This window comes from Rhipicephalus sanguineus, chromosome 6 (genome assembly GCF_013339695.2).
Source record: "Rhipicephalus sanguineus isolate Rsan-2018 chromosome 6, BIME_Rsan_1.4, whole genome shotgun sequence".
In the NCBI taxonomy this organism is placed as follows: domain Eukaryota; kingdom Metazoa; phylum Arthropoda; class Arachnida; order Ixodida; family Ixodidae; genus Rhipicephalus; species Rhipicephalus sanguineus.
The window spans coordinates 173,246,821-173,270,280 of NC_051181.1; the positions used below are offsets into that span (position 1 = coordinate 173,246,821).

The following is a 23,460-nucleotide window of genomic DNA, read 5'->3' on the forward strand; positions in this document are numbered from 1 at the left end:
CATTTAACGTGTATGCACCCACTTCGATGATTGGTGGTACATCTCCATCCCGACGATTAACGTCCATGTTAAATGATTAAACAAACCCTTGTGGTAGCTGTAGTAGTCAGCGGTGAAAGCGTAATCACAGAAGGAGGTGTGATAGCCAGAAGAGCGTCGCATATTGTACGCAGAACTTGGTCACCATCCCGCGGCATGCTAAAAGGTGATTTAACACCACGGCCGGACTAGAGGGAAACGCAAAGCGCGTCGTGCCGCCCCGGCAGCCCGGCCGCGACTTTTCTCGGGGCGAGCGCGTGAGCGGGGAACGCGGTGTTACAGCCAGGTGTGGCAGGCGCGCGTCGCAGAGCTATTTTTGGTTTCGATTAGCGTGATGCTATGAGCGAGGCCGACGCTTTTACCACGCTTGGGCCAATGTCGCCACCTCGCGGTGTGTTAAGGCATTGACAAAATTCAACTTCTATTGAAAACGCGCCGAATGGGACGGACGTGTAACGCGTTGCAGCTGCTAATCGCGGAGGCCATAGTAATGACGAATTACTTTACCTTACCGTTCCCGGAGGGCAACACCACCCCGCCGACCGGGAGAGTGGTAGATAAAAAAGACGCGTTTGTAAAGCCTCTAGAGTATGTGACCGTGGCGCAGTGGATAGCGTGCCCGGCATCTGTTGTGGACCGAGCGGTCGTGGGTTAGATGCCCGGTGACTGAACCTTTTTTCTTTGCCATCTGATCGTGTACCTTTTTTCGACGTCATTTCCGTGACGGAAATGCGTCATTGAAGTCTTGGTGGACCCCAGCATAAGACACTTTCGTGTTAAAAAAAGAATTCACACAACGCACACCGTGTGTCCCAACACCTTAAACCAGGAACCGCATTCGGTTTCGGAAGAGTTCCAGTACGTCAGTGGAGAGCCGAGGCGGTGACAGGCGACTGGTCTCTCAAATTCGGCTAAGTGCGTTCTCCACAAATGGGTCTTTACGGCGCAATGTATAGCATAGCCTCACTGCTGCTGTGGCATATGAATTATCGTACTTGCCGGTACTCTATATGTTGTCATTGTCATTTTTTTTGCTTCGCTTAAAGTGCGTTCACACTGATACGCATCCGGTCGGCGATCTCGTCGCCGACAAGAAATTATTCAGTGTGAACGTGGGTGTTGTTTTTGTAATAATTTTCTTGCTTTTTATATTGTCTTCGAAGTGAACAGAGCTGTTTGTTTATCGCCTGTTATTTCACTGAGCCTCTTTCACATTTTCGTTGGCGCACAAACAGACGACTTTCACATTCGAACGGTTCTGCGAATATGTTTGCGTCGTCTTGCTTACTCTGTCAAAGTGTGCGCCATTCCACTTACGCTGCTGTGAGAATGAGAAAGTGTGAGATGCTAAAGCAAATACGCGACCACGAAGTGGTCGAAGTGAGTCAGGTTGCATAAGCGGCCCTAAGGCATTGATGCGAGGAGCACACGTGGAAATAGGACTTTCCTGCCCGTTTATTGAAACGCACCAGGCAGAATGACGTGATGGAAAAGACACCACAAAGTGTAGCAAACATTTAAATATTCGACCAGCTCAACGCTGAAAGTAACAAAGCGATGTCCAGGTGCAGAAAGGCGCCGCGACGGAGCCGGTCGACGAGTTGCCGTGATGCACAGGCGCCCCTTTACACTAAATGATGTTGCTGTGTCGTGCCTCGCATTAAGTTATTAGTCAGGTGATAACCGTAACAATGACTCTTTGTTATTGCCATTCTGAACAGCGTTGTTCTAGGCGCAGTTCCTTTGTGTCTGCAGAGTACCTTGTGAATCGAGACTAGACGTATAACAAGGGCGCCAGCAGACGGCCACTCAGACATGTGGACGGCACCACGGACGCCGATTAGTTTATGGAAGATCCGCACACCGAGTCCCCTGCGGACGCTGCATAAAAACTCACAGGGTTCCTTATGCATTCGCATGAGACTACTCGAAGCTGAAAGCCATCTTCTTTTTTCTCAGTCGATGTGTTGATCCTGCCCCGCCACTTTGAAAGCTTTCTGCACCTCCATGATCGGAGGCACCTCGGCTGGTTTTGCACTACCTCCGTGATCGCCCCACGTCTGACCAAGCACGGATGTCACGTGATGACGTTACCATGTGACGTCATGTTATGTGAAGTCACTGTGACGCCATGATGACGTGAAATGTTTTGGCGATCTGTGACGTCATGATGACGTCATCAAATGACGATTTTTTGCATCACTCGTGCTGACGCCGCCGATGCTGGACGCCGGTCAATTTTCGCGTTTGATGAGGTCTCCAAGGCTTTCGCCTTAATGCACGGTCTGTATGTATAACGCATGTCATGGGGCTTGACCGGAGCCGATCGACTGGGTGAGTAAGGTCTAATGCAGGGGCCTCCCCTCAGCTACCGGGCCTCAGTCATGAAATTTAGTGCCGCAAGGTCCGGCACAGTGAATAAGGCTGGTTCCGGGGGGTGGGGGTTCGAATAAAATGTCAGCTAACGTAGCCGCTTGAAAGAATAAGGCCTTTGCCGTATCTCATATAGGGGTAAGAAAATTCTTTCTCCCGAAGTGGGAGGGAGGCGACATCAAGTATTTCGTAGGAGGCGTGACGCCTTCTCGTGGCGAGCAACATTGCCTTCGGCAACCAAGGGCCACTAAGAAATGACCTCCTGAGCCACGAACATTCCAAGAGAAGCCCGTCCGTTGGCATTACCCGCCGAGTTCCTTTCTGGAGCGGAGAGCTGTCCATTGCGGGTTGAACGCTCATGAACATACTAAGGGGAAAAATATGGGACGAAGATAGTCATGTACATTTTCTTTCTTTTTGGAGATACCGTAACCACTGAATGATGTATATTCTTTTTCTCCCGTTAACATCATGTATGGGAGCCCCCCTGACAGTTTCTAACATTGGCGCTTCTTGTGTATTACCAATCTTGTACACAATTTTCTGTAAACTAACATCATTGTTGAATAAACATGAACTTGAACATGTGCGGGCCGGGCCGCTAGCGAAAGCTCCGCGTGATTGAGGCCCCTGGTCTAATGAAGTGATTTCACAGGAATGGCTGCTTTCGTCACTCGGCACGCGTCCATAAGAATTTTAATCTACTACTTCGGAGTTGGTGATCGAAAACATGGGACAAAGTCTAAACCAGCGTGGGAAGGGAGGAGAATTCGTCACCTATATCAATAAACTTCGAACGTCATTGCAGTCGATTCAGCTCATCTACGATCGCAAGTTTCGGTATTACAATTGAGGTTAAAAAAATTATTTCTTTCCATTTTGTAAACTTCAAGTGAAATAAGGTATTCAAGGAAGATGGAGAAAAAATACGAAGCTAAACACAATGTAAATATGGTCTTAGCTGCTGAAACAGGTTTAACGATCGATCTAAGCATTGCTTAGGTTAAGCCACACAAAAATGAGAAAGAGGGGGAGCTCTTTATTAAGAAGCAGAAATATCAGCCACTGTTTTTTTTGCTTGCTTGTTATTCTGCAGGGAATGTGATGGCCCTGGGAGAATGTGCCCATTATCAGGTAGGGTGAACGAAATTCGGTGCTGGGCCAGTGGGTTCGCACTTATAAATACAGGATAGCATGGCTTGAACACAGAGAAAACACTGACACGGGACAAGCGCTGCCCTGTAACCTTCGTTAAAGCCGTGCTATCCAGTATTAAGTATAAAGTATGCTGTTGTATGCCATGGAAAACAGCATACTGGTCAATGTCCATAGAGTTGACGCACAAGTTGCGAAAGAAAAAATGAACTGCTCAATGTTACACATTTGATCACTGCAAGCAAACGCTGCTCCGAGATCTCGCAGCGAAATGTAGAGTAAAATGGTATAATTAACTACGTCGTAGTTAAGCTAATAGCCAAACAAAGCAACCTCAAAGTACATGCTTAGCAGGGGAAAACAGCGCAATAAAGTACGATGACGCATGAACACAGTAGACTGGACGAGCGCTGACTGTGTTCCTGCGTCATCGTACTTTATTGCGCTGTTTTTCTCCTGCTAAGCATGTACCAACTCGCCCAAATCAAAGTTTCGCTCAAAGTACATATTACTTATTATAATTTCTAACGCGGTTTTAGTGCCAGACTTGGGCGAAATTACGAACTGTGCAGTGTTCACGTCAATGAGGCTTCGAAACAAACGCGATATCGAGGCTTGTCGGGGATGTCCAGGAACGGACCTGCACCACGTGGCCGTTATACTGCATGATGCCATGACAGAGCGTATGACAGCTTGTCTATCGCGTAAAGACTCGATGGAAGATGTATAAATATATGGGCTGACATCAAGATCTTGACGCGTGCTCGAGATTAACAACAGAAAGAAAGACTGAGTCGTCAAAGCTAGTGACGACGGGGAAACTTCCGGAATGTTAGGGCAACCCAATTTCGTAGTAAAAAAGTATGGTTACCTAAGGTTCCATGCACAGAACTTGGCCTAATGAATATACACCATGACGCAGCGCAGTTTTGAAAATTAGGTTTCTTGATGGGCTAGAATGGTGTTGTGCTATGTTCCGAGTCCATTCTGTTGGAACTATACCTTCACCGGGTGCCGCTCCTCGTGAGCGCCAGTCAGCTCAGGCTACCACCGGTCTAACGGGCGTTCCATTGTGCAAGTGACAAATTTTGTTAACAAGACAACAACAACAATAACAACAACAACGAAAGCTCTTACACGGGCCTACGCTGCATGAAAAAGCGAAAGTATCTCACAGTCGCCACTACAAGCAGCGTCACGCGGACAAAATAAATACGGAGTCGTTGCTTTGGCCTCGAGGCGGCATCAGCGAGCGGCAGTTGAAATCGTCCTGTTGCGTTTCTCTCGCAGTTTCTCTCTCAACAATTGCTATCAGGAGGGGCTTCATTTGTGCTTGTAGCCAGGCTGAGCCGTAGGCCGGTACGCCGTAAGCTGTGCGGACGAAGCGGCACCGTACCCTCCAGGTCCAGCTGTGTATCCTCCAGACCGCGCTCCTTGACCTGCAGTAAGAGCAGCTGCGTACGGAGCCGCCTGTAGCCTGAGCGTCGAACCGGAGGTATAGTGAACGCCAGGCGCTCCCTGCCCGGCTAGCTGTGCGCCGCCGTAGGCCGCGCTAGGGCTGTACGAGACTCCCTGGGCTCCCGCCCCGTAGCCTTGAAAAGCCGCTCCAGTTCCTGGCCCGTAGCCTTGCAGTGCTCCGCCAGCGCCGCTGCCGTAGGCCCCAGTCGAAGTGCCTCCGTATCCTTGGAGCGCAGCGCCGGTGACGACTCCTCCGGGGCCCGTCTGCAGAGCGACACCCTGAGGAGCACCCGCCGCGCCGCCGTAGCTCGATGCCGCCGAGCCACCGTTGTAGCCGCCCTGAACAGTGGAGGCAGCCCCGGCGCCGTAACCCTGGCCAGTTGCTCCAGGAGGAGGAACGTATACTTGTGCAGGACCAAAGATGTGGGCACCGTACTTAGGGTCGGAACCCGTATCGGCGGCCGTAGGCCCGCCGGCGTATCCGCTATGCGGCTGGTAGCCTCCAGCGTAGCCAGCGGCGGCGCCAGGGGCCCCTCCACCGCCATAAGCGAAAGCCAAGGCCTGCCCGCTACCGTGAACCCCGGCGCTGTAGGTCGGCTGTTGCTGCTGTTGAGCTTCGTACGACCGTTGGGGCGCAGCGTAAGACTGCTGCGGTGCCGCTGCGAAAAGGTGCTGGGGCAGAGAGAAGCCTTGCGGCGCACCGTATGCCTGGGCCTGTGGCGTAGCGTACGCCTGGGCTTGGGGTGCAGGGTACGTTTGGGCTTGTGGCGCAGCGTACGCTTGGGCTTGTGGCGCAGCGTAAGCCTGAGCCTGAGGCGCCGTGTACGCCTGCGCCTGGGGAGCGGCGTGTTGCTGCTGCCGCTCCGCGTTCAGCACTTGCTGTACGGCTGCCAGGGCAGCGTTCTGGTCCGAATTGAATGCCCCGCCGAGCTGCGGCACTGCAGCGCCGTACCCAGAGCCGCCAAATGAAGCCAGGGAGTTGCCGCCTCCGTAACCTGTGGGCTGCGGTGCGGCCGCGTACTGGACTGCTGGTGCGGGTGCTCCACCGTATTGTGCCAGACCGCCGGCTCCCGCGTACTGGGCAGCTCCTCCGGCGTATTGCGGCGCTCCGCCAGCGTACTGAGAAACACCGCCAGTGTACTGCGGTGCTCCACCGGCGTACTGCGGCGCTCCACCGGTGTACTGCGGCGCCCCACCGGCGTACTGGGATGCACCTCCGGCGTACTGGGATGCACCTCCGGCGTACTGGGTTGCTCCAGGGCTACCGGCTTGAGTTCCTGCAGAAAGGGTAGAAGGCATGAACTGCTGCAGATCGGCGTGTATCTGGTAATGATTGCAGGCAGTGCTGAAAGCAGCAGCCTGACCACCTTCAAAAAGGGCATCGTCCTTATGTCTTTCTCGCGCAAAGGCTGTTTCAGCAGCGGTCTTCATGTACCGGCGTTGACCTAGTATGTTTGCTTTTGTCGCGCAGGCTTAACTGTATACGAGGAAATACGCAGCTCACACAAAATTTTCAAAGGCCACGACACGAGGTGCTGCCAGATCACGTGATAAGTAGAGGCCGGACTTTTAGGCACTAAAAAAGGTCGTTTTAGGCGCCAAAAATAGGCAGGCAAAAGAACGTTTTAGGTCGCCAACGCCCTAAATATAGGCACAATCAATTTTTACATAAGCACAAATAATTTCAAGCCAGAACGTGCGCTACCTGTATCCACTACAGGAAAACGAAAATGCTATTGCTTAAGGTTGTACAAAGGTGGCAACAGATGAACATAGCCGCGCAATTGTGCTTTGTCCCGCACACTTCGCAGATCACGGTCTCTCCCGTGTTCTGCACGGTGAGTGAAGTGTCCACTGTCGAATCAACACACTCCTGGGTGTCTTCTTGGCTTGACTGAGAAGGGCTGAGCAGGAGCCGATAGCCAAATCGCTGAAAGACCAGAAGAGAGGGATTCCTCCTATTGGCCGGGTCGAATCGTGTAGAGCCAATTTCTTCCCTCGCAGTGAACACCCTGGCTTAGCCAAGTGGGGGGGGGGGGGCGGTTTGGGGTTTCAACCTCCCCCCTCCTCTCCCCGAAACATTTCAGTTTTGCGTGGGTTTATATACACGCACTCATACAACGCACGCACGAACATACATAAAGTATGATTGAACCCATCCTACAAAAAAAATTCTGGCTACGCTACGCATTGAACACGTACCTTACAAGTAAATTACAAAAACAAAAGTCGCGTGCCCATCACATTTTTCTTTCTTTTTATTGCTGTTCACTCTCCTTTCCGCTGATATGGCTCTCCACGGTCTCGCATTCGCCAACCGCTCGCGCCACATCTCAGCGGCGGCGAATGCTCGCCGGCGTGTCCCACTTCACGGCTGCTAGCGGTTGTTTGCGGGGGTTGGTTGAACTAGAGGACTAGCTTGAACCCCATAGTTCCGAATAGTCAATTTCGCGCGGTAACATGGATAATGGTCTCAAACTGCACCCGGGAGCGAAACTTAAGGCTAAATAGTGTTAATATGAGCTACAAACTTGAAAATAGGCATTTATAGGCATTTTTAAGCATTTAGGCAAGAACGCCAAAAATAGGCATTTATAGGATCTATAAAAACACTATAAAAGCCGTTCTTAACCACTAATTAACCACGGGAAGCAGTGCAAAAAATCATCACAGGTAAACACAAAAAAGCAGTCATATACATTGATTCATTAAGTGCACTACAGGCGCTAAATCTAAAATCTGAGTGTGAACCGTTAATCGGTGATATTTTAAACATGATTGTTTTAAACAGCATTGGTGTGACCATCCGTTTTTGTTGGGTCCCAAGTCACGTAGGGATCCCAGGCAATGAAAAGGCAGACGAATGTGCATCTCTAGCAGCACAAAAAGCCATTAAAAACATAAATATTCCCTACAAAGATAGCCAGCGTGCTATCCGCTTAGCGGTGTTATCGAAATGGCAGCAACAGTCGGACTCCTGTACAACTAAAAAGCTTCATCTGGGGAAGCCCACAATAGGCGAATGGAAGACGTGCCATCATCAGCAACGGTTCATTGAGGTTATTCTATGCAGACTTCGAATTGGGCACACTCACCTCACACACAACTTTTTGCTTAGAAAGGAAGACACACCGCAATGTGAAAAACGCCAGCAGCCATTAACAGTTGTACATATCCTTATCACGTGCCCATATGGCGAAACAGAAAGAAAAAAGTACTTCAGAGAACTATACAAACATCAGATACCTATGCACCCGAGTCTAATTCTAGGAGATGATGCACTGGTTTCCTTGTCAAATGTCATCGATTTCCTAAAAGACAGCGGCTTCTTACGTAGGCTTTAGAATTACATATAGTTTCCTGATTACTACAAAACACCCTGTGTCTGGCGCAGCTTAGCCTCAGTTGCTTTTGCGCCATTAAACCCAATTTAACTAACTAACTAACTAACTAACTAACTAATTCATGCTCATATATTAAAGTGGCGCGATAGGAGCGCAAGGAACAAAATATGCATTTGCCTAAAATTCGGTCTATAGTGATAAGGCTGCTTATATCACCGTTCCCTGTAGTTTGTATTTCTTTTCATCTTCCTTGGCGCAGTAACCACATTTCGAAATGCTAGTAACCAACTAGCCCTGCATTAAGTATTATTGACCGTAACTAAGCTAATTTTCTTGATCATCTATGTGCCGTAACTGCTGCAGAACTGCCTACTTTTATGGTGCGATTTTGGGCGGAATTACCAACATTATACTGTTATGCTGTGGGAGTAATCTAACGTAGTAAAATACATAATGCCAACTTCTAAGATGGAAACACCAACTTTGCCATGCTTGCCGCCCTGCGTGGTGTTACATCATACGCTACCCATACCAAAGCTGAGTTGCATTACACGAACTGGAACTGCAGCATAGCCTTTACGTGGACTATTTCGAATGAAAGAATGCGTAGATACAGTTTTGGAAACGGGCCCACTCATTCGGAAGCCTGGAATGAAGCAAAGTGCGTACCGTAGTGTCCCTGCTGGCCCGCGTAGTGTGCGGGCTGGTGCTGGGCAACTTGCTGCAGCTCGGCGCCTCCGGCCGCGGCGTGCTTTTTGGCGGCTGGGTCCTGGAACTGCTGGCTGAAGGTGATGTGCGAGTAGGGCTTTACCCCACCCGACGCCGTCTTGGCGTTCGGCTCGCCGCTGCTCACTGAGAAGGAGAAGCCGTCCTTCTCTTGGTTGAAGTCCACCTTTGTGTTTCCATCGGGGCCGATCTTCTGGCGGTACGAAGGTGACAGCACACCCAGACCGATGGAGAAGCTGTCGTCGTCCTTGTCGTCACCGGCCGACGCGGCGCCCAGCATTAGCGCCAACACGAACTGCAACAAACAGCAGCGAGAATGTCGCTCGACAGCAGCTGCTATTTTCCGGCGCCAAGACTGAATAGCCAAAATATATGACCGTTATACGTTATTGAGAGCTTGTCGGAAGTTTCTTCTCATCATCATTGTCAGCCTTTTTAATGCCCACTGGTCTCCAATTTGCCCTATCCTGTGCGAACCGATTCCATTTTATCCCTGCGAACTGCTCAGTTACGTCACTCTAACTCGCTGCCATCCTCCGCTGCGCTTGTCCATTCCGTTGCTCTAACTGACCACCGGCTGCCTGCATCGCGTGGCCGGCCCATTTCTCCCTCTTGATGTCTGTTCCCTGATCTCCTCCGATCTCTCACTGTTACGCCTACCATTTTTCCATTCCACTGCGTGGTCCTTAACTTGTTTTCCACTTGTTTGTTATCCTCCAAGTTTCAGCCCCATATGCAAGAATTGGACGTTTGCAACGATTGCATACTTTTCGTCTTAGCGACAGCGGCAGACTGCCCGTCATTACCTAGGAGTACCTGCCGTGTTCACTCCAGCCTGTCTTTACTCTTTGGTGAATTTCCTTTTCATGAATGGGCCCCCCTGTTAGTAACTGACCAATAGGTCATACAGACTCCATTCATGAACTATTTCTCTTTCGCCACGCAATAGTGAGCAACTTTGTCTTTAGCATATGCTGATGTAGTATTTGGGTCAGCATAAAAAATTCTCCTTAGCTAAAATTGCTAAAATTTCTAGTGGTGTAAAATAAGAAATGCAAACCATTACACAAAGCTGTATCTACGATGGAACATTGACTAATTTTGATATAGTGCATGCGAAACGGTAAGTGTTTACTCGTATAATACTGCACAGCTGCTTAATGTTGGTCATCCACTGTTATTGCAATATTATAGAGCCGTGTACTACTATGCTCTTGCATCTCTCCCTCAAGTGCTTCACACTCTACAGAAAACATCGATGAAAATTTTTTTAACTTGCTCAGAATACAAAGAGGAATATAAAATGCTAGAAAAATTATATAAATGAGGACACCGGAGACTCGCACATCACGCCACAGAATATATGAAGACGTGGTTTTATCCACTGCGCTGCAACACAGGGTAAATCTTTTTAGACAATACAGATTTTTTAACATAAAAATGTTACCACAGTCAGGCAGCCATCGTCTTAGCACACGAACTCTTCCACGTCGAGGCGGAAATACTTTGGAGCACCTAAAGTTGTATGTAAATAATTAATTAACAAAAAGCGTTCACTAACGTTTTAATTATTAGCTTGAGGGCAGTTGTTTACATGGAAAAGTTGTAGGACGTGACAACTTACGACATACCCATATTTTAGAATTCCTAGACATACCCACGTAATTTGAGCTAATAATAATCGAAATTCAAGGCCTCGACCGAAACGGTATCGAAACTGAACGCGCAGGAAATGCCGCCGCCAGAACGTGCCTAAACCGCGATGTCAACCACGAAAATATTGGAGGACTGCGGATCACTTTTGACCACCTGAGGTGTTTCGCGTGCACCTAAATGTAACCACACGGTTGTTCTTGTACAGAGGTTCTTATGTGGGCTAGTTGGTCCATGAACATTACTGCACAACAGAGCAAAATACGGGACAGTGAAACACACAGGACACAACGCTGCCTGTGTGCCTCTGTGTTTGATAAGGGTGTTTTGTATTTGCGCCCTCCCCCAAATGTGGTCGGAAATAGAAAGTCACGCGGCGGTCCATTATGCACTGCCTGAGACGACTCGAAAGCCATCTCCTCAATCGATCTTTTCCTTCCTCTGAACTAAAAGACTAATTTGTGCCACGCAGTGCACAGTATCTTAGCGTTGGCGTTGAGACGCACGCTAACGTAAGCGTTTTACGTTATTCGCCTCGTGCGCTATCGATGGTGGCGCTGCGAACGGCGCTCCGGTCATGCAAAGGCGGGGATTCTGCTTTTGTCGTCTGCTAGGCTCTGACTAGAACAGCAGCATCTTCGTTATAGTTCGCTCGCGTCGCACGGCGTTCCTCGACTACTAGCTGTATCTTCTTCTAATGATAGTTATTTAGATGGCTGCTAGCATTACAGGAGGTTAAGAAACGTTAACATTTAGAGCCATCGCGGTAAGGATCATGCCCCCGACTTCGTAGCGTCAGTCACTGGGCTGGATGGCGTTGAAATAGCTCACGTGAAAGCGCGAATGTCCCGCCAAGCGAGTAAAAGAGAGTCTACGCTGCTTTGGAAGCGAAGCGCGATCAATTTTACGGCTTATTCTCAAAAGTTAGCGTTATGTAAACAGACTTGAGTTGAACGAAAATGCACACTCATTCCGCTCACAATTGTAGTCATGTGGACCTGTGTTCACAGAACATTTGGCGAAAAAATAAAATATATAACTTCAACGACCAGCGGGTTATTACGGATAACTAGCGTAGATTGGGCGAGCTGGAGGCACATTAAAACTTGTTACACGTACTATCGGCTCCGAATGAAACGCCAGCAGTGATGCGCATGGTACACAGTCCCTTATGATCAGAGAATGATACGATCTTGCGGTTTGACGCTCGTGAGTCCGATTCATGCTTTCAATTGCGCAGTGCTGCCTAATCGGGTGTGTGTGCCTGTAATAATAATATGTGAAGTTTAACGTCCCAAAACCACGATATGATTTTGAGAGACCACCTTTTCGACCACCTGCGACTATTCCAAGGTCGCAGGTTCGGTCCCTGCCGGCGCAGGTTATCTTTTCGTCCACTTTACTTTCTTCACATTTATATCGTAATTACTAAAAAAAAAAATAACATCCCCTATACTTGCCTTGACATTATTGTTGTTAGTTCTCATTAATATTGTGTCTAACAAAGAAAAACGAGCCCTTGAAAAGCCATATTCTTTCCTTTAAATCAGCCTTTTGGTGTTTTGATGCCCTCTGTTGCGGTTTCCCTCGTTAGCGTTTGAAAGTCGATGTAGCCCGAATAGCTGTCCACTATCACTAGGCTGGGTTTTCTCGCATGGCCGCATGGTCAAAGAGCTCCACTGCGACTATCTCCCACGGAAGACTTGATACCTCTTTGATTAGCATTGGCTCCTTCTGCGGCTTCTTCTGGCTTACTTGGCATATTGCGCAGCGTTTGACAAACCTCTTGATTTGCTGTGACATTCCAGGCCAGTGGACTGTTTCTTTGGCTCTGTTGATGAAACTGATTTTTTTTTTTTTTTTTTTTTTTGCGGCCACCTGCTTGTCGCTGACCAAGCCTGTTTTGGTACATTTTAGCTTTCAAGCCAGATAGCAAGGGCATCGGGAAGCCTGCGCTGTACGCGATCTCGGACACCATCTGCAACGGGCCAGTGCATCACCGTACGCGGGCCTTATATCCCGCCTCGTGGTCATCGCGGCTGCTACTTTGCGCACCAACAAAGCGCAAGCGCACTCATCGCCGAGCGCAGCGCCCTCACACCAACTATAGGAAGACGCGTCGACAACTTCCGAGCGGGATTTGCGGCCAACTTCTTGTCGCTGACCAAGCCTCTTTTGGTACATTTTAGGTGAGTGTGTTTGCCAACAAAGCTCGTGTAGTTGTCTTTTCGGCTGCAAATCCCAACTGTGTTTGTTTGTTATGGGTATAGACCTCTGCACATATCCCGTTCGTGTTAGCCGCTTCGCCTGTAGCGGCAGAGTAAAGCGAACATGTACCATTGTGTGGTTGCGCCCGGCTACCGTCTGTGCTAAAATTTGCGTTGCGGGGCAGATTTCTCTTGTGTTGTTTTGTGTAGCGCACCTGTTGCTTCGCGCGGGAGACGTCGAATTGAACCCTGGCCCTGACAAGGTCGACCAACTTATCACCATTGTCAGGTATATGGCTGCGTCTAGCGAAAAGTTTGAGAAAGACATCTTAGAGAAAGTAAAGGACGTCCAAACGAACATAACCGAAATAAAGAGGCGTTTTTCCAAAATAGAAGGATCCCCCGGAACGGACGAGGTAGTTCAGATGCTTAAAGGGACTGTCTACCCTGCTTCATCGCTTTTCTGTTTTGTACCGCAATAGAAAGTGTACCGTCTGATGCGTCCAACCCTGCATCGGTTTCTCTGGAAAGTGAGTAGAAATTTTTAGAACAGGATTTTTCGATCTGCATTCGGTCTTCTTTCATTGGCGTGAAACATGCCCACAACACTTGTTCGTGGACGCGATGACGACTGTAGTGTCGGTAAAAATTAAAACCGAAAGCACATGTAATTTCTGTAGGATTACTTTATTTTCGCTGAACACGAATGTAATGAATGTAAGTGTTTTTCAGCGCGCTAGCGGTTAAATGAAGCCTTGCTATACGATTGCAGAAGACTTGTTTTGCTGTAATCGCAGTCTATGCGTTTATTTAGCACTGCTGCCGCAATCCAAGTCAAGTTTAGTCATCAAAAAGATTCGATATATGCACGTCTCCATAGTGCAGCACATGTAAGACATCCTAACAACGATACAGCGGCACAGTACGACCAGCGCGGAGGGCCGCATGGCATAGCGCATGAGTTGAAGCAGACGAAATCGAAGACGGTGCCGGTAAAAATTAAAACCGAAAGCAGATGTGATTTCTGTAGGATTACTTTATTTTTGCTGAACACGAATGTAATGAATGTAAGTCTTTTTCAGCGCGCTAGTGGTTAAATGAAGCGCTATACTATACGATTACAGAATACTTGTTTTGCTGTAATCGCAGCCTATGCGTTTATTTTAGCACTGCTGCCGCAATCCAAGCCAAGTTGAGTCATCAACAAGATACGATAAATGCACGTCACCACCGCGCAACACGTGTGAGACATTCTAACAACAATACAGCGGCACAGTACGACCAGCGCGGAGGGCTGCATGGCATAGCGCATAAGTTGAAGCAGACGAAATCGAGGACGGCGCCGCAAGCAGCGCCACCGTGTGCCTTTTTGGATGCGTGAGAAAAAAAGAGCAAAAAATTACCCTCTGACGCAACCGAAAGCTGCCTCAAGTAGGTAAAATACAATTTCAAGTTGTACATGTTTGTTTTTAAGCAAAATGAGTCTACCTGCGAGGATTTCTTGTCCTACCAGTAGATTGACCACATCGCTGTTGGGTCACGCTAGCGGTCGTTCTTGCACGATTTACAACATAAAATTGAAAATATAATTCCTTTTTTATAGGGCGAAAGCATGCTCGTTGCCGCCGATTTGACGAACGATCTTCTCATTTTCACCACAATCAGAAAAAAAATTCTGAGTGGTAGACAGTTCCTTGACACCCGCAACAAACTGGAAAGCATAGAACCCAGACAGTCGTAACACTCCACTTTGGTGGTAGACGACCTTAACAAAAAATGCACCGAAATAACCTTATCTTTAAAGGAATCGTTAAGCAAGACTCGGAGACATGGCAGGAAGCAAAAGGGCTTGTAAATGAGTTCGTTTCTAAAAACTTAGGGATTGCAGCTGGTGAAATTGAACGTGCTCATCGAATAGGACAGAAAAGACCGGGCCATACTCGGCCAATAATTGTGAAATTCCTCAACTTCAAAGAAAAAAACTAACGTACTGAAAAATGCATTCAAATGGAAAAAGTTACAATCGTCTCGCATGTGGATTGAAGAAGACTTTTCGCCGAGAATGCAACTGATTAGGAAGATCGAAGCTCCGAGATTTCGCTCGTTCCACACGTAACGCGGTGAAAAATTCAAACTTCTATTTGATAAGCTTCTACTAGATAACACGATATATGCCTTGTATCATACCACTAACGAAGTAACTGCCCTACCGAAGCGTCAAGTCCCCGTGAAAACCCAGTGACGCAAGCGGGAACGCTGTGGTACGCATCTGTCCATTCTTGTGTCAAACTTTCGCAGTCTGTTTCGTAAGCAGGATCACCTGTGTTCTTATGTTGAGTCACGTTCGGCAGACATCGTTCTAGGCACTGAAACCTGGTCGTCACTCGACAGTTCTGATCATGAATAGTCCCTGTCTCGTGAATTTTTGTTGTTTAGGAAAGATATATGGTTCAATCGAGAGGGGGCGGTGTGTTGGTCGCGGTAAGAAATAGTTTGGAAGCTTGCCTTATTGAAACCAATTCCTGCCTCGAAATTTTATGGATTGCTCTTTGTCTGCCCGCACGTACCACTTGTGTCATTGGGGTCTGCTATCGCCCACCTGATTAGTCTCACGAATTTCCTGATTACTTAAATGAGTCTAAGTTTTGTGCAATCCCCCGCCACGGTGGTCTAGTGGTTATGGCGCTCGGCTGCTGACCCGAAGGTCGCGGGATCGAATCCCGGCCGCGGCGGCTGCATTTTCGATGGAGGCGAAAATGTTTGAGGCCCGTGTGCTTATATTTAGGTGCACGTTAAAGATCCCCAGGTGGTCGAAATTTCCGGAGCCCTCCACTACGGCGTCTCTCATAATCATATCGTGGTTTTGGGACGTTAAACCCCAGATATTATTATTAAGTTTTGTGCAAGACAAGTACCCAACATCGCCAATATTTCTTGCCGGCGATTTCAACTATTCTAATATTGAATGGCAACCATGCAGACCCCTGGATGGCACAAGAGAACGTGAATGCCAACATTTCCTTGACGTGCTGTCATCGTCTCTGTTCCCACTCGTAATCATTCGCGTTTAGACCTTATATTAAATACGGAACCAAATAATGTTTCGGTAAATATTTTGGATGGCGTCAGCGACCACAATATCTTGCATTGTGAGTTCGTATGCGCTCAGCAAAAGCGTGAAGACACAGCGAAAGTTATATTTGCTTACAGCAGGGCGAATGTAGAGGGGTTTATCATTGACCTTTCCGCCTTTTCCATCGACCTTTTGCAATCATTTCACCAACGCGACGTCAACACAAACTGGGCACTCATTCTTGACAAATTGATCACGCTTAAAGAAAAACATATTCCTAGAATCAAAATGACCACCTGCACGCAAAGCGCTTGGTTTACGACGCATGTGAAACGCACTATTAATAAAAAGAAACGTTTATATTCTAAAGCTAAACTATCAGCATCTGACGAAGATTGAAGGCGGCACGTGTTGCTGCAGAATTCGAGTTTTTTTCGTCTGTTTTCACGGATGAGGCCCCTGTTCTAAGTGGCCTTGAGGTCCCCATTTTGCATTCAAGCATGCTCGACATTACTATCACCCCGGAAGGGATACATTCTTGCATCGATCGTCTTTCAACTAATGCCGCTCCTGGTCCTGATGGCAGCTGCCCTAAGCTTCTCAACATGACAAAACCTGCAATATGTGACATTTTGGCCGCACTTTTCCAGCAGTCTATCAACACGGGATGCGTCCGAAATTACTGGAAGGAAGCTCGCATTATTCCTATGTTTAAATATGGTGACGCGTCTAACCCTTCAAATTACAGACCAATATCTTTAACTAGTACTTGTTGCAAACTCCTAGAACATTTATTTTATCTGCTCTCAAGAAGTTTCTTACAGAACATAACTTCTTCTTCATCAATCAGCATGGTTTTTTGCATGGTCGTTCTTGCGAAACGCAATTGTTCGAATTAATTAATGACTTGCATCACTGTTCCCTGCTTGCTTCAAATTGGTGCTATATTTGTTGATTTCGCCAAGGCCTCTGACAAGGTTCCTCACTTGCAGCTTGTTCATAAACTTACAGGTCTTAACATAAATACAAAAGTTGTTAGGTGAATTACCAATTTCCTAGCCAATCGATACGAATCCGTCTTCGTTAATGACCATTCGTCTTCATTAATTCACGTAAAATCTGGAGTACCGCAAGGTTCCGTACTCGGGCCTATATCGCTTTTAGTTTATATTAACGATATTAGTAATGGTATGCATTTCACAGTTAGATTGTTTGCGGATGACCGCGTGATTTAGAGGCAAATCAGTAATCAGTAATGCTCAGGACACCAGCTTCCATCAGTATGACCTTGAAAATCTTAGTAAATGGTGCAACAATTAGCAAATGCAAATTAACGCAAACAGAACAAAACCTATCACGTTCGGGACAACGGCTAACCTCGTGTTATACGACTACACGTTGAACAACATGCCCATAGACTCTGTATCTACAATAAAATACCTTGGTGTTCATTTGTCATCAGGCCTGTCATGGAACGCCCATATAGACGCAATTGTTAGTAAAGCATCCAGATCACTTCACTTGGCTTCATAAGGCGAAATTCGCATCCGGCGAACTCAGAAACTAAACATTTGCTTATAAAACGTTAGTACGCTCAAAACTCGAATATGCCTCCTTCATCTGGAATCCGCATCAGGCCTACCTCAAACAGGAACTGGAGTCGGTACAAAATAAGGCTGCTAACTTCATCGCAAAAAACTACTTATGAACATCAAGCGTAACTGAAATCAAATCTTCACTCAATTTAACTCCTCTAGAAAATCGCAGGTTGCTGACACTATTGTCTTTCTTTCATAAGCTTCACTTCAATCAGTCATCCCACAATATCTTCAATATCAGGCCAGCTCGTCATATATCTTCGCGACTCGATCACCAATTGAACCTAATTTCACCCGCACTAATCTCTTCTTTCACTCGCCACTTGTCCCCGCCATTCGTGAATGGAATCTTCTTGCTGCTGATATTATACGCATTGTGAATCATGACTCATTTGTGACTAGTCTAAAGTCATTTCTAGGGCAAAATGGAAGCTATCCTCGAATCACTAGTACTGATTCGCTTATGTTCTTTTCTTTTTGTTCTTTTTTAAATGCGAAGCATTTCTTAGCGAACCTCTGGCACTTTGAGCGTTTCTATCTACGTATCTATCTATCTATCTATCTATCTATCTATCTATCTAGCCGCCTACGTCTGGGTGCTCTCATGATCGCCCCCTTAACTTGGTGTAGACCAAAATTTGCATGGGAGGGTAAGAGCATTTGACGAAGATGACTGCCGGGTCATGACATGAATAACGTTAAAATCCTCTCGCGTACGTCGTCAAACCCTTTCCACTAGACACGTGTGGCACATACCCGTTGACCACGGGCCGCGGTGTACGGGTATGCGCCACAGGGGATTGACAGTTTATATCTACCCAGGAACGGCGAGAACAGACATTGGTAACTTAAATGCTAGAGCGTTAAGGAAAACCAACATCGGCAGTGTTGACTCAATGAATGGAAAGAATGAAAATTAGGATCCCAGCAGGAATCGAACCCAAGCATTTTACGTGGCAATCAGGTATTCTACCACTGAGCCACGCCAGGTCTATAAACTGGTTTGGAAAAACAGCCTACGCAGGCGTAATATCGGTGCAACGGGAATTTTGGTTGTGGTGCTGGCTATCTAATTTTACAAGGAAGCAATAAACACTACATGATACTCTTACGATTTGTACTCCTACGATACAGGCGTCATATCAGATTAACGTCTGTAGTTCCAGTGCTGGCTCCGGTTTTATAGCAGTCTAATAAACATTATGTTTGTATTTCTATTACTCAGGAAGCTATACTGAAGCATTGTTCGATCCCGGAGGAATACATTACCGAAAGTTACATATGATGTCCACATCACCGCCCCGTAAGGTCCATTTCGTCCACCAGAACGCCGCAGTGTCCTCTTCATGTCTTACGACGCTGGGCGATGGCCTCATGCTGACCGAGGATGATGTCAGATTGATTGACAGCCGTTTTGTAGACTACGCTACGTAGCCCACATACGCCCAGGTAGTCTACGAATACGACAAACACCATCCGCTGATGTTGGTCTACGTAGCACTATCCAGGCCTACCAGCCTCGACGGCCTATACCTCACCAACCAGAATGGCGACTTCAGGTTCCGACATGTCGCCGGCTCTATCGACAGACAATTTGTCGACACAATGACCGAGGCAGAGTGTCGGAACGAAACGAAAACCGAAAACGAAAAACGAAAAAAACAATATTTTTGACCGGAACGAAAACGTAACCGAAACTTTATCGATTATTTCGTTCCGGAGCGAAACCGAAATGTTTTCAATCGTTTTTCGGTTCACGAGAAAACTTCGCAATCCGGAACAACTAACCACATGCAATGTGAGCCTATCTCTGAATACAGTATTAGTGCGTACCTCAGGCAGGAATTCCAAAGCAAATATACTTTCAAATCGTGCGAAAAACGAAAACAGTGGCAACCAGAGATATTTATATTAACGCAAGTGGGCTTTTGCGCCCCTGTCACGCAGGCCAAAGTGAAGAGGGCGTTGTCGGCGCTGAAGTTTGTTACAGTTAAAGCTGTTATGAGACCACAACAGCTGATTTTGGCGCCATAGTTGTCCGCCGCCGCCATTGTCCGTGACCACTATCACGTGATATAAGAAAAAATTAAATGACAAACAAATTTCTAGGATCGGATGGGAGTTTAACCCGCGCCCTCAGCGTGGCAGTCGGGTTTTCCACCACAGTGCCACGCTGGTGCTTGTAACTCCTTCGGAAAAAATACCCTATACAGGCGTCATGTCGGGCAGTGAATCGTGTTAACATATGTAATATAACGTGGCAGAAGAGTAAAATAACAACCAGTCATCACACAACGCTAATAGCACAAAGAGTGTGTATTTTAATGCTTGCCACCAGTGTTGCGGAGTTGTCCCACCAGAATTGGAATGACTCCGGAATCATTCCACATTTTCGCGACCCCGGGAACGAAATGGGGACAACGCTTGAAGGAATGGAATGGGAATGGAATTACGTCTTTTTCCGAAAATAGAGCACGTTTTGGTGTACGTGCTGTTTTTGAAACTTCAAACATTAGTAAGTCAGAGCCTCGAAAATAACAATAAAGCAGCATTGCTAAAATGGCTTGGCTGATTACAAGCATGGTACATTTATAAGCAACGCGCCTGCTACAAACCGATGCATAAGTTAGTGTACAAACAAATGCATTATCCCAGCAGATATCGAAGGGAGAAACAAATTACCCCTGCGCGCTGGTTTCCATTGATACCCCCACACGAAAGTGGCGAATACTCTATGCACAGCCTGATCTTTACCTCACGAGCAGTTTAGTACCTCACACACGTAAATAACCTTTGCTACAAGGAAGGCATTGCATACCTGCGCACAGGCTAGTACAGAAAGTTCTCCTCACCCCATCCATGCTTGCGAGGCGCGCTTGACAAGCGTTAGTGCTGACGAGCAGTGCGGCCCAGTGTTCCGTATTCGATGCAAATGCACAAGGTGCCCGAGCAGTGCACTGTTCCATCTAATACCAACAGATCTACAGGGTTTTGTTCCCCATTAACCAAATCTTAGTTTCTCCATATTCACGACCGCTCAGACGTGTGACAAAACTGCGTAGTCTTCTTGAATACTACTTTTGTCAGCATAAAAATACGCTATGTCGTCATTTTAGCATTAACACATTTAAGCTTAAACAATATTAAAACACCACCGTTCGTTCGAACATGCTCACCATGCAAATACTATAAGTAGCGGGAGAACTGTCCCTATGGGAATTAGTAGGATGGTTGTACTGCACGAGATATGCCGTCAAGCTACTATCCCTCGACCTTGGTAACGTGTTTTGCGTACTTTTGCAGTTTTTAATGCATCTGATGACATCAGCTTTATGGGGCGTTCATTCTTAACTCGATAAAACTATCAAGATGCCTTTCCTACGTTGAAGAATTGCAGGAATGGAATCGAAATGCCCGGCCATTCCCAGAGTCCAATTGGGCTAAGTTTTTTTCATTCTGAGGAATTGAAAGGAGTATAATTGCGGCAAGTTCTAATTCCCCGGAATGGAATTGGAATGGAATGGAGGCGCCCATTCCGCAACACTGCTTCCCACCCACTGCAAATTGCTCAGCCATAATTCTTCATCATCATCAGCCACAGCACAAAGTGCACATATTGTCTTACAGATGTGTAGCGGGTACCACGATTCTCCGAAGAATGACGAAAAATGGCCTAGCGGGAACTCGTTACTTCAGAAAAATTGCGATGATTTATGGCGTGGTGTGTACATTGCATGTGTACTTGTATTAGTTGCCCCAAGAGACTCTACAACGGGCTCTACAAAGTCCGCTCTTCCAGCTTTCGCTGTGACTGTGATGCGTGTTCCGCGCAGGCCTGGCGATCTTTTTATCAGAACAGCGGTCTTGCACATCATAGAGTACTCTCAATGACGTGCTCCTTCTGAGATCGTCCTCACTCCCTTGACACAAAGCATTGAGCCCACTAAACAAATTCATGTTCGTCATTTGAGAAAAGAAATACTACGACTTTGAAATTAATACTGGTTTGTGCTGGTTGGTAGGAATTCGTGGTACAGTTACTTCCGCTCCTCTGAACAACGTCTTTCGCCCTTGTCCCGCTTTCTAAAAAGGAGGGCAAGTAACTGCATCACAAATCGATTGTTTTTTTATGATTACCTTAACTTCAAATTTTTGCATACAAAAAAAACCGTTACGAACCGTTACGGAACATTTTTTTTTCGTTCCGGAACAGAAACGGAACGGAACTTTTTGCGGTGGAACGAAACTAAAACCGAAACGAAAAACATTTCGTTCCGACACCCTGGACCGAGGTATCCACGAATTCTAACAGCTCTACTATACCACATACTTCACTACACATGGACCCCTCGTCACCACGATCACGACCGGATCCTATAACAAGTCATGACCAGCTGCTGGTGCTCACTGATCACGGTGATGATGCCCTTGTTCAAGAACTCTCAAGAACTTCTTGAACACATGCACACGGGTTCGTGAAACGTGCGTGCGTTCTCGGGACACGTAGAAGCACTACATATCAGCTTATCGCTTCTGATGTTGGTAATACCCACGTTGCCTTTGGCAGCGTTACCCAACCGTAAACAATTGGTTATATAACACATGTGAGGCTCTGCAACATATATATATATATATATATATATGTGTGTGTGTGCGCGTATAAAATTTATACATATCTTTAGCGTCATTTTGCAACGTGTCGCTATGCAAAAAACTCACGCCACAGTCACCTACCCCCCGCATGCTTCGCATAATGTCGACTCCCACGGTACGTGGGATCTGCCGAATTTTTTTTTGACGTAGTATAATACTGTCACACGTAGCTGTTTTTACACCATTTTATATGTTTACTTATTTCATTGTTCAGTGTATATTTTGCTTATTTCCCACATTCACTGTATCCCCCCCCCCCAATGTAATGCCTCCTGGGTCTTTACGGTATCTGAATAAACAAATAAATAAATAAATAAATAAATAAATAGATTTAAGGTGCGCCCAGTGCCGACCGGGAGCCCACCGGTTTTTCCTAATGGGTAGAGGCGTACACCTACCTGGCGCTCGGTTGTGAATGGGTACTCATCTCGAAAGGTGGCCCCATAAAGTTCTGTGAAGACCCCTGGGCGCACCTTAACCCACCACAGCCTTAAATAGTTGAGCATCCGCCGCTGCTGTGGGAGGCAGAGAACTGCTGCCGCCGGGTACCTACCGGTGAAATAGGTACAAGCGCACTTCCGGGCTCGTGCTCGGCAGAACGAAGTTCATAGTCGCTTGGGAGGGCACCCACCCTGTGGGAAATTGGCGGCATGGGATCGCCAGACCTAAAAATAAGATCATCCTCCTTTTTTGCCTTTTCCTTGCCTTTTTTGTAGACAATCTTTGGTGCGTAGTGCTGCACATCAAGCACCAGCCTTTAGAGACGTGGTGGGGCTTTTCCCAGTGGCTTTTGGCTGATTGTTTCCAGTGGTTTGTGGTCAGTCTGCACAATTAGGGGTCTTCCATATATGTACTGATGGAACTTTTTACATCCGTACCTTATGGCCAGTGCCTCTTTCTCTAATGTTACTAACAGCGCAAAAAAGGACGAAGGACCAGGAAGAAACACAGACAAGCGCTGAAGCGCTCTTCCTGGTCCTTCGTCCTTTTTTGCGCTGTTAGTAACATTATGGATCACCAACTTGCCCAACGAATCGCCCTCTTTCTCTATCTGCGGATAGTTCTGTTGTGCTGCAATCAGTGCTACTGAGGCATACACCACTGGTTTTGCCTTTTGTAGGAGCACCGCACCTAGCGCTGTCACGCTTGCGTCAACCGATACTGTCATGTCTCCATTCACG

General features: G+C 47.1%; 1 protein-coding gene across 1 annotated transcript in view; it reads right to left on the minus strand.

The window, feature by feature from the left end:
- Positions 1-4,875: 4,875 nt before the first annotated feature.
- The window catches only part of LOC119397065 (spidroin-1), a 55,431-nt gene continuing 36,846 nt past the window's right edge, over positions 4,876-23,460 (minus strand). The window contains exons 2-4 of the mRNA XM_049417316.1: positions 9,039-9,390; positions 6,156-6,302; positions 4,876-6,113 (exon numbers count right to left, since the gene is read on the minus strand). Coding sequence (XP_049273273.1) covers positions 4,891-6,113; positions 6,156-6,302; positions 9,039-9,390 — 1,722 coding nt within the window. The 3' untranslated portion in view covers positions 4,876-4,890. The remainder of the gene's footprint in view (positions 6,114-6,155; positions 6,303-9,038; positions 9,391-23,460) is intronic.